At 40.3% G+C, this 11,631-nt stretch overlaps 1 protein-coding gene across 6 annotated transcripts in view; it reads left to right on the top strand.

The window, feature by feature from the left end:
• The window catches only part of Hadhb (hydroxyacyl-CoA dehydrogenase trifunctional multienzyme complex subunit beta), a 34,097-nt gene that overhangs the window by 3,713 nt on the left and 18,753 nt on the right, over nt 1-11,631 (top strand). For all 6 annotated transcript variants that reach the window (XR_015621679.1, NM_133618.3, XM_087552220.1 and 3 more), the window contains exons 2-5: nt 2,840-2,914; nt 3,004-3,048; nt 7,264-7,363; nt 10,020-10,064. Coding sequence is in view for 5 of the 6 variants with exons in the window: in NM_133618.3 (NP_598302.1) it covers nt 2,848-2,914; nt 3,004-3,048; nt 7,264-7,363; nt 10,020-10,064 (257 nt within the window). In the remaining variant the exon portion in view is untranslated. The remainder of the gene's footprint in view (nt 1-2,839; nt 2,915-3,003; nt 3,049-7,263; nt 7,364-10,019; nt 10,065-11,631) is intronic.

The raw sequence follows: 11,631 nt of genomic DNA, 5'->3' as shown, positions 1-11,631 counted from the left end.
GTCATTCCTCTGAGCTTTCCCCGGGGAAGGCTTTGCCACTCTTACAGTCCTAAGGCATTGGATCCTTGGCATGGCTATGTCCGTGTCTAAAGCATACATTGATTTTAGGACCTTCCTCACTCACAGCTTCCTGTGCTCCCTGTAGGAGTTGGTTCTCATTCCATTACCAATCCTGAGGCTCATCAGGTCCTCGTGCTCGGTGGCAAGCACCTATAGCCATTGAGCCATCTCATTAGCCTGTAACAATATTTTTAAAAAATATTAATTTTGGGGTTGGGGATTTAGCTCAGTGGTAGAGCGCTTGCCTAGCACGCGCAAGGCCCTGGGTTCGGTCCCCAGCTTTGGAAAAAAAAATATTAATTTTATTTTTATTTGTATGTTTTGCTTGCATGTTTGTACATGTTCCACATGTGTGCCTGGTACCCATGGAGGTCATAACAGGGGATCAGATCTCTTAGAACTGGAGTTATGGATGGTTGTGAGCCACCATGTAGGTTTTGGTAACTAAATCCAGGTCCTCTGCGAAAGCAACAAGTACTCTTAAGAGATGAGCCATCTCTCCAGCTCTACTCTAATCAATCAATAGCTCTCTCTCTCCCCTCTCCTTCCCTCCCCTCCCCTCCCCCACTCCCTCTGTAGCACTGGCTGACTTGGAACTCACTTTGTAGACCAGAGTGCCTTTGAACTTACAAAAATATTTCTCTGCCTCCTGAGTGCCAGGATTAAAGATATCCCACCATGCCCTGTCTAACAGTGTTTAATATTGTACTCCTAGAGGTATTTTATTGTGATTGAAGGAAATACACACATATTTTCCTCTTTTAATGGGTGCTAGCGTACAACACACACACACACACACACACACACACACACACACACACACACACCCTTATTTTTATGCAATGGGTGTTTTGCCTGCACGTTTATCTATGCAACACTATGTGCCTGGTCCCTGCAGAAGACAGAAGAGAGTGTTAGGTTCCCGGAACTAGATTACAGACTGTCGTAAGCTGCCATGTGGGTATAGGGAATCAGACCTAGGTTCTCTGGGAAGCAGCTAATGTTCTTGACCTTTGAGCTATCTCTCCAGCTCCTATTTTCTTATCTTTTATGGCTATACAATATAGTATTTCACTGGTTGTTATAGCATAACTTAACCAATTCCCTATTTGCCATTCTTCTAATACAGATCATGTACATAATATTTGTTATAGAAGTTCATGGAAGTGGAATTGTTAGACCAAAGTTAGGTGAACATATAGTGTTAAACGACAATTCCAAATTGTCCAGCATAGAGTTTGCATCAGTTTGCACCTTTGTTACAGTGAACATTTATACATGACTGCCCAGGCAGTATAGATCAAACCTTTGGGTTTTTGCTAATTTAACTGATAATTTTATCTCTATATCTCTGTGGTTTTAATCCAAATCCTCTTTTTGGAGTTGAAGACGCCCCGGCTCCCAACTCTGTGTGTGTGTGTGTGTGTGTGTGTGTGTGTGTGTGTGTGTGTGTGTGTGTGCTGTGGTATGTCTGTGTTTGTGGCATGTGTGCATTGCCGGTTGATGTTGGGTGTCTTTCCTCTATATCTTTTTTGAGACAGGGTCTCTGAACATGAACTTTATTATCAGGGCAGCAAGCTTCAGGGAACCTCTGGTTTCTGCCTTGCTCCAAGGGTTAGGGTTATAGGAGTATGCCCCTTTTTGTGGCTTTTTATATGGGTTCTGGGGATCTGAACTAAATTCCTTATCCTTGTCTGGTAGGCACTTTACTGACTAAATCACCCCAGCCTTCTTTTCTTATATGTATAAGAGCCCTTTATATTTCCTTTCTTGTAAGCCATCTGTTCATATTTGTGTCCATTTATTTGCTGTTTTCTTTTATTTGCTGTTACTAATTTAAAATTTAAATTTCTAGTTTAAAAGGTAATTTTGATATTATGTTGAGAAAAAGTTGGAAGTATGGTACTATGGAAAATTTACAAGGAGATTAAGAGAGATGGCTCTGTGTTAAGAACATTGCCTGTTCTTCAAGAAATTCCAGGTTCAATTCCCAGCACCTTCATGGTGGTTGGCAACCTGCTATAAACATAGTTCCAGAGAACTTGACTCCCTTTTCTGGACTCTGGGCAGTGTACACAGGCAGTGTTCAGACAAACAGGAAAACACTCTTCATATAAAAAATGAAAAGTGGGGGCTGGGGATTTAGCTCAGTGGTAGAGCGCTTGCCTAGGAAGCGCAAGGCCCTGGGTTCGGTCCCCAGCTCCGAAAAAAAGAACCAAAAAAAAAAAAAAAAAGTGTTTATAGTAGCAGCTGAAAATAAATTGCTGACTTGATTGATACTATTTCAGTATCACTGAGTATTTTAGTATGTATCTCATTTAAATACCAGCATTGCATAAAGCCTTCTACATATTGAGGACACAACCTTCAAGATCAGGAGGATAACAATGGTGATTCACGGGCCTGCTATGTGGGGTCTCTGGTGCTTTGTGTTGAATGAGAAGGGTATAATCCAGAGTGATTCTACCTGGGTTCATATTCGAGCTCTGCCACTTACTGATCCTTGGTCTTCAGACAAGTCACTCAATCTCTCTGTCTTATTTTCCTGATCTCTTGGAAAGGATATACTCTCCATTGTGAGGATAGATGGTTAAGGCCGAGAATAGTTGTTTGTACAATGGGGAAGCTGTGTCAATACAGTTATTATAATAGTACTAGAAAAGAATAGTTGATAATGGTATTTTATAGTGGCGTGGACGAATTCACCAGAGGTCATCAACTGTTGTACACTACAGATTGCTGAGGAAACCCAAGATATACTTTGTTCTGTTCTTTATAGATTTCAGAATGACTACCATCTTGACTTCCACTTTTAGAAACCTTTCTACTACATCAAAATGGGCCCTCAGATTTTGTAAGTTCAACTTTTTTCTTTTCCTTAAGATTGCATTTATAAGCATTGTGTATAGATATTAAATGATGCACCCTTTATTTGATTTTCAGCTGTAAGACCTCTGAGCTGTTCTTCACAAGTACAGTCTGCCCCAGGTACAGTAACTTTAAAATAAATATTTCTACATTAAATGTTAGAATTCTGTATTTGTAAATGCTCAGTAAAAACCCAGCCTAATTTGTTAATTCTTCCCCTTTTATGGGGCATCATCATTACCCTAAAATAAAAAAATATGTGTATTCAGTCAGTAATATTACCTTGGGCTTAAGATGTTAAGAGATAGCTTTTTCCTGGGTTTTAGGGCTTACAGGGTCATAAAGGTCCCATAAATTTTGCTAGGTCAGTTTATGTAGCCCCTGACTGTGAGTCCTTCAAAAAGGACTCTAGAAACTATTGTGGAATCCAAGTTAACTTTCACAATTTGAAATTAGTGGTAGACTTCTATTAAATGTCTTACTGTCTCATATACATGAGGACCAGTTTCTGAAATAGAAGTGAATGGGGAACTAGTAAATAAAGGAAGATTTTAACCATCATGAAATGAAAGAATAGGGAAATTCATTAATTTGATGGGGTTATGTGGGGCCTCAGTAAACCCAATGAATTAGGTTTCTTCACTGTTAAAAACATGTTTTTGACATATGTATCTTCACTGATTCGTGCAAAATTCCCTGACAGGTTGTCAGCTTTCTTTTTTCATCTTTCCTGGGCTTTATAGTGACCTGTTTTTTATTTTGGATTTATTGTATATGTTCTTATGTGTAATATAATATATAGATATATAATTATATGACATGTAACTTGTACAATGGCTTCATAGAAAAAGTATCATCTAGATCAGGATTTGTACTCTGTTTCAGCTCTGTATCTTTTTGGCGGTAGGGCCTTGAAATGACTCTCTATGTTTTAGCTTCGTTCTCTAAAAGACTAAATATGATTGCTATCCTTAATAGGTGTGACCATATCTCTAAGTTCTTTAAGCACTGGGAATAGAATACAGCTCAGTAGTAGAGCTCCTACCTAGCATGTTCAAGGCCCTGGCCAATCCCCATCCTGCACTAGGAAAAAGAACAACAAAAATCACAACAAATTTGGGGCTAGAGATACAGATCAGTCATAGAGTACTTGCATGGCACAATGTGTTCAACCCACCATCACCACTAGAATCTGTTGCCTAATCTTAACTTGAGAAATAGGTTTCCTATATAGCTTCCAAAAAATTTCTGCTGTTTCTACAAAGAATAATAAAGAATAATTCCGTTCTGACTTCCATCACCTTTCCCCTAATTTAAAGTCACTCAGGCTTTTGCTTTGCACAGTCACACAAGTAGACCTGACTCTTGCCAAGTAGCAGGAGGTCATTCTGGTGGTGAGAGAGAAGACATTTTTCAGGCTTTGGACTAATCTCTGTTGTCGATAGCCATATTTTGGTGGCCTTTTTCTCCCTAACTATGTTGTAAGCTCTGAAAGTCATGAGACTTAAGCCTTTTTTGTCCCCATTGTCAAACAGTATTCTATAAGCGGTTTGTGTTAATGTTGCTGATGATAATGGCACAAAAAGACACTGATGAGCAAAGAATGTGACCAGCTGATTTAGGGTAGGGAAGGTGCATGTACCTGTGCCAAGCAGGCTTTAGGGTGCAATTAGTGTTATAACTATGTAATTCCTCTTACCGCACTTGAGTATTACTGCTTGACTTGGCTGTTTGGAGAAATGTGGGCAAATGATTACAGCATTTATTGGCTGTTTGGAGAAATGTGGGCAAATGATTACAGGATTTATTGGGGTTTTCTGTCTTCTCATGAACTGTGTCTGGTAGAAATTTTGACTGATTTGATGATTATATTTTTGTTTCTTTGTCCACATATCTTTCTTTCTCAGAAAAAATAGTAGTAAATGTAAAGGATAACATGCCTTTTAATCTTTGAACAGTATATGGAGTATAGAGTACATATTGGTTAATATTTGAATCCTAGATTTTCCAGTTACATAGTCTAGCTTGCAAATTTATAAATAATGTTTTGCACATCAGGAATGTTAGCCATAGTATTTGTATTCTCAGTTGAGATTCTTAGACTTCATGGTCATCGTATACCCTTAACCTTCATATGTATTTGGAATATACATAGGAGCTGTATTATTTGTGTTTGAGAAGTCGTTGGTATGGCTAGGAGCCAGTGTGCACATGAGGCAATAGGTCCTCTCAATGACTGTTAAACAGTGCAGCAACTGTACTGTTTGCAAAATGGGATTTGTGCAATTAATTTAATTGCTTCTTAATGAGCTAAATGTTTGGAATGACAATTTGTACCCTAGAAGTTGCTATAGAAGTTCAAAGGAACTGGAGGTAACCATAATTATTAGAGAAAGCTTTGTAAGGATAGAATGTGAGGTAAACCCAAGACACATGGAAGAGTTGCATGGGACTGTGCAAATGAGGAATCCCTGAATTAAGGCACTGGGGCCTTGCTCAACTCGTGCAGTTAGAACGGAGGTAGACAACTGAGGGAAGCAAATAGAGCAGAGCAGCGGTTCTCAACCTGTGGGTCATGACCCCTTAGGGCTTGAATGACTCTTTCACAGGGTCACCTAAGACCATTGGAAAGTACAGATACTTACATTACAGCTCACAACTGTAGCAAAATTACAGTTGCAACAACAATAATTTTATGGTTGGGGGCCACTATAACATGAGGAACTGTATTAAAGGGTTGTAGCATTAGTCAGGTTGAGAACCACAAAAGTAGAGCAAGAAATTAATTAGGGAAATAAGAGTTTTAACATTTTTGAAGATACATAAAAGAAACAAGCTCATTTTTATATTTTTGGTTGTGAGCCTAGCCTTTAACGGCTGAGCCATCTCTCCAGCCCACAAGCTCATTTTTAAAAAAATCACCAAAATAGTGACATACCATCCAACTTTTCCTCAAAATACTTATTTCTTTCTAAGGTCAGTTACAAGTAAACTACAGATTTGATATGCTGTTTTCATTTCTCATTCCTTGAAGATAGAACATCTTCCTTTAATCGCTCTGGCCTGCCCCCCACCCTCCTGCTCCATCATACTCTTTTGGTTCTTGTTCTAAGATTTTCTGTCTCAACCTTCTTTGCCCTCCCTATGTAGGAAGTTAAAAGACTGTCTGGTTATTATGGGTAACGAATCCTTAGATTTGAGAGGATTTGAGTGTACTAAAGATAGGAAGGCACCAGGAAGCACACACACAGCTCATAGCCAGCTGCTATTCCTCTCACAAACTCTGATGTGCCCTCTCTCTGGCCTTTCATCTCGTCTTTGTATGCCTTTTTTGCTCTGTGTTCTTTTCTTTGCTCTCAGGACTTACGCTATCCTATAGCCAGTTTGTGGGGACTTCAGCTTGCTGTTGCCCTGGTTTTTTTAATGGCATTTTCTCAGCCTCTGCTAAGGGGTATTTTTTTTTTTTAACTGTGTTTCTTTTCTTGTATTCCTACCAAAGGGTTCTGGCCTGGCACAGTTTATCACTTGTTTGAAATGGCACAAATAACCAATTGCTATGGTTTGTGAAGTCCGAGTATATACCCCAAAAGACATGAGCTAGAAATTTGGTTCTTGTTGTGATAATACTGGGAAGTAGAAGAACCTTTAACAAATGGTGCCTAAACTGGATGTGGTAGCACATCCCAGTAATCCCAGCTCTGGGGAGGCTTGAATAGTATTGAGAGTTGGAAGCCAACCTGAGCCACATTGTGAATTTGATATGTAGTAATGCCCTCTGCTTAAAAAGGAGGAGGAAGAGGAAGAGGAGGAAGGGGGAGGAAGAGAAGACGGGGAGAGGAGGAGAAGGAGTAAAGGGAAGTAATTGGGTCATCGATGTGAGGCATCAACTCTGGAGAGCGGTTGTTTAAAATGAGACCGCCTCATATGATCATCCTCTTGTGCATTTAGCCTTTTTTTTTTTCAGCTTCTTTGCTGTTGTTTAGCTTGGTTATAACATTGCCAGGTGAATCTTTACTAGGCCTCAGCCAGCTCCATGTAGTTAGTTTAGATTCCTTAAAGTATTCAGCCTCCAGGATTTTATTGTAGAAAGAAATAGTGCTAATACACACTGGTCAGCTACTTTGTTGATTTGTTGGTGGGCCTGGCACACCCAGTTTGTGCCTTAGATTTAGACCATGTATGGCAGGGACTATAAACAGGACAACTCTTTTTAGAGGAGACTGTGAGAGCAAGCATAGAAAACTGTATCTAGGCAAGTGCTCCATTCTTTGAGCTACTTCCCTATCCCTGATTTTATATATTTTAATTAATAGTTCTTTGAAATTTATCTTAAAGCTGTCCAGACCAAGTCAAAGAAGACTTTAGCAAAACCTAATCTAAAGAACATTGTGGTGGTGGAAGGTGTCCGAATTCCATTTCTGCTGTCAGGCACTTCGTAAGTATAAACTGCTCATGTTAGTTGCTTCTCTTCCAGTGCTGTTTGAAGTAGTCTTTGTAGGGAACAATACAGTTAGTGGGAAAACCAGTATAAAACCAGTTAGTATAAAACCAGTATAGAATGAGTCGAGTCATTGGGGGTGTATTATGGCAAGACGTTCTATTCTTTTATAAACTAGCTTGCCATGGCATTAGCCTGAAATAGCCCTAGTTGAGGGTCCAGTGTAGGACTGGAGAGATGGCTCAGCCATTAAAGGCTAGGCTCACAACCAAAAATATAAGAGAGTCCAGTGTAGAGCCAGACACCATCTTTCCAATAGAACTATCCTCCTCTCCCTTCCCCTCCCCTCCCCATCCCTCTCCTTCTATAGACACAGTTTGGGAGCTGAGAATGGGCTCATTCTGAAGTGCTGAGAGTGATGTTGCTTTGGCCTTCTGAAAATGATGAGACTTGGAGTTGACACAGCTGGTCCGATTGCTGGTCATAGCTCAACCCCAAGTATTTTGGACCACCCTGAAAATTCCTCAGAATCAAACAGCTGGGTTTTTTAGGCTTTTCTATCCTCTGAGTGAGATTCAGTCTACACAGAAGCTGCTAATGGGTTCTGTTAAGGAAGCAGTTAGTTCTGCTCTGTTTATATTGTTAGTTTTTAAGTATTTGTACTTTGGACAGGCAGTCACTAACATTTAAAAACTTACCGGGGAATATTAGGCTCCAGTTTGAAAAAAAAAAACAAGGCCTTTCTTTATGTATTCATATGGAAGATTTGAGATCTTGAAGATATATCACCTTTAAAAGGCAAGGCATAGGGCTGGAGAGTTGGCTCAGCAGTACTCAGCAGCACTGGATGGTTTTCTAGAGGAACTGGGTTCAGTTCCCAATACAGCCTGGCAGCTCATAACTGTCTGTAACTCTAGTTCCAGGACATCCGTACCCTCATGTAGACACACACACAGGCAAAACATCGACACACACAAAATAAAAATAAATGAATTTTAAAAATGCAAGGCATAAAAGAGGTAGTGAGTCAGCTCAGTGGGTAAAAGTGCTTGCTACCAAACTTCTTGACACAAGTACAGTCCCAGGAAAGCAGGGACTTGTACAGGTTGTCCTATGACTTCCCCAAGTGTACAAGTACACACAACATGAAATGATTTTAAAAAAAAAAAAGACTTGAAAGCAAGTTGTAGAGCACTGTGTATAATAGAGAAGAGGAGGGAGAGAAGAGTAGGAAGGCTGTACTTAGTGACTCCTCTCTAGCAGACTCTGTAGGAAGGGAAAGTAGTAGCTACAGAGAGGAGGAAACTGACAGCATCTCAATCACCAGTAAGGTCATCTTAATGCCATGCACCCTGAGAGGAAGCAGATGAAGAGTGCTTTGTCTCTAGTCTCAGGTGTCAAGTGTCAGAAGTCATCACCATCAAGATAAATTGGGAAACTGCCAGTCTAGAGAGGCTAAACCAGCATAACTAGATGCCAGGAACCACTGTGGGTTAGACGCTGGAACAGGAAAAGGATGTTCATAAAGTTAGTAACTTAAAGAAGCTGGGTAGAGGATGTCAGGAACTCCACCCTGTCTTTTCTGCTCTTTGGTAAATCTCTGATTAGTTCAATGGTAAAACTTTCTAAAAAAGCAATTAAAACACGCCCCATACAAAAAAAAAATTGTAGTACCCAGCTGGGCAGTGGTGGAGCAGGCGTTTAATCCCAGCATTCAGAAGGCAGAGGCAGGCGGAGCTCTGAGTTCAAAGCCAGCCTGATTTACAGAGCTAGTTCAAGGGTAGCTGAGACTACACAGGAAACACTGTCTTGGGGTTGGGGATTTAGCTCAGTGGTAGAGCGCTTGCCTAGCAAGCGCAAGGCCCTGGGTTTGGTCCCAAGCTCCGGGGGTGGGGGGAGGAAACACTGTCTTGAAAAATTAAAAAAAAAAAAAGAACACCACTCCCTCAAAAGCTGTCAAGAGGAGGTTAGCTTTCCTTTCCTTTTCTTTTTTTTCTTTCCTTCCTTTCTTTTTTTTTTTTTTTTCTTTTTCTTTTTTTCCTTGAATTCCAAGAGAGGGTTTCTTTATGTAGCCCTGGGTGTCCTCAAACTAGCTCTGTAAACCAGACTGGTCTGTCCTGGCCTCCGTAGACCAGGTTGGCCTCAAACTCAAAGATATCAACCTGTCTCCACCTCCTGAGAGCTGCACCACCACTGCTCTGCAAGAAAAGCTTGGTTTTAAAGAGTATTTGACAAATGCCATGGCAAGTAGAAAGTACAGCTACTATATTATTTCTGTTTTGGGCAGTGGTGGAGTGTTTGTTGGTTTGGTGTTTTTGAGACAGGGTCTCCTGCTGTAGCTGGACTGGCCTGGAATGCATGGGCGTTTCCCCAGCCTTGACCTCCCAGGCGCTGGGATTATAGCCTGAGCACCATGTTCAGCTAGAACGTCAATTTTGTCAGACACTCAGCAAGTTCTACAGGGGTTTAGGGCTTGTCAGGCTTTTTAAGATGACAGCAAAGTCACTATTTCCTCATTTGAACTGATAGACTGACTTGGGTAGTAAGATTAGCTGTGTTGTCAGCAGCATATGTTAGTCTGTATGCATTAAAAATTTTTTAATTCTATTGAAACTCTAGGTTTTTGGTTTAAATTATTCTTTTCTTTCCCCAGGTATAAAGACCTAATGCCACATGATTTGGCTAGAGCCGCACTTTCGTAAGTAGATGAAGTTCCCTGTTCTCTCATCTAAAATGTTTTTGTAGTTTTGCGCTTGAAGTGTAGCACGTTCTGTAGACATCTCATTCCTAGGGCATGTTAAACTTTATGTGGAAAGAAGCAACAATAACTAGCTCTTAGCAAGGTTTTTGAGACAGGGTTTCACCATGTGATTCTGACTGACCTAAAACTGACTATAGACCAGGCTAACCTTTAATTCAGGGATTGACCTATCTCTGCCTCTCAGTTGTCAGGATTAAAGGTATATGTCATAAGACTAATTTTTTTTTCGATAAGACTAAATTTAATTTTAACTGTATATATGTTAAATTTTTTTTTTTTTTGGTTCTTTTTTTCGGAGCTGGGGACCGAACCCAGGGCCTTGCGCTTCCTAGGTAAGCGCTCTACCACTGAGCTAAATCCCCAGCCTAAATTTTAACAGCTTTGATTGTAAAGCATCTTTATTTTGCAAGCTTAGCATATAGCATCTTCACATGACTGTACTTTTGGTGGTGGTACGTATGGTCTTTATTATCGTATTCTTAGGCTGGCCTGGAACTCATTATGTAGGCCAAAATGGCTTCAAATTCACCGAAACCTGCCTGCTTCATCTACATGTACATGGTGGCAAATATTCATACACATAAGATAAAAATTAAGAAAAAACCTTGAAGGTTCCTATGCAAACCAAGTAAATTTAAATGAGATAAAATGAGGCTGAGATGGATACGGCAGTTGCGTAGGACGGTCTCTCTACATTCCAGAGATGTCTTGTTTTAGTGTCTGCTCGCAGCCAAAGTCTCTTCCTAGTTGGAAAACGCTACACTTTCCTTTCTGCTCACTGTCACTCACTCAGTGTTCTTGTCACCTACCAGACTTTAAGAGCAAAAGGCAGTAGGGTTGTTTCCTCTCCCTAATTACGTAGTAATCATCTCCATCCCCAAATCTCTATGTAGCTGTGTTTGGGAAGTGTCTCTTTAGGTACTTTGTGATCATAACTACAACATACTTTTCTTGGGCCTCTGTGCTTTACATTTGACACTGAAACCTGTGCTTGGCCCTGTCTTCCTTTGATTTATTGTATTGCAACTTTCTGATTTTCTTCCATCTTGCTTTTTTATTCTGCTTCCCTCTCCTTCCTGTCTCTCCTTTCCTTTCCTCCTCCTCTTTATGTCAGTGTGTGGCCTTGAGTACAGGAGGTAAATGCTCTGCAGTGAACTACACCCTTAACCCCATTCAGATACTACATAACTTATTTTTGAGTTTTGACAAATGTATACTCATGTCCTATTTTTGATGCGACTCCTTTATTTATTTAAAGATTTATTTATTTAATTTATGAATGGGAGTGCACTGTTTCTCTCTCTCCAGACACACCAGAAGAGGACATCAGATCCCATTACAGATGGTTGTGAGCCACCATGTGGTTGCTGGGAACTCATGACCTTTGGAAGAGTAGTCAGTGCTCTTGACCTCTGAGCCATCTCTCCAGCCCTAGATGGGACTCCTTAAATGCTTATCTCTATAATGGGAAATGGTATTTACTTTAATGTTTGAGTCTCTTGAG

Source organism: Rattus norvegicus, chromosome 6, assembly GCF_021556685.1.
Source record: "Rattus norvegicus strain SHRSP/BbbUtx chromosome 6, alternate assembly SHRSP_T2T, whole genome shotgun sequence".
In the NCBI taxonomy this organism is placed as follows: Eukaryota; Metazoa; Chordata; class Mammalia; order Rodentia; family Muridae; genus Rattus; species Rattus norvegicus.
Note: the sequence above shows the minus strand (reverse complement) of the source record. Positions and strands in the feature narration are given on the sequence as shown.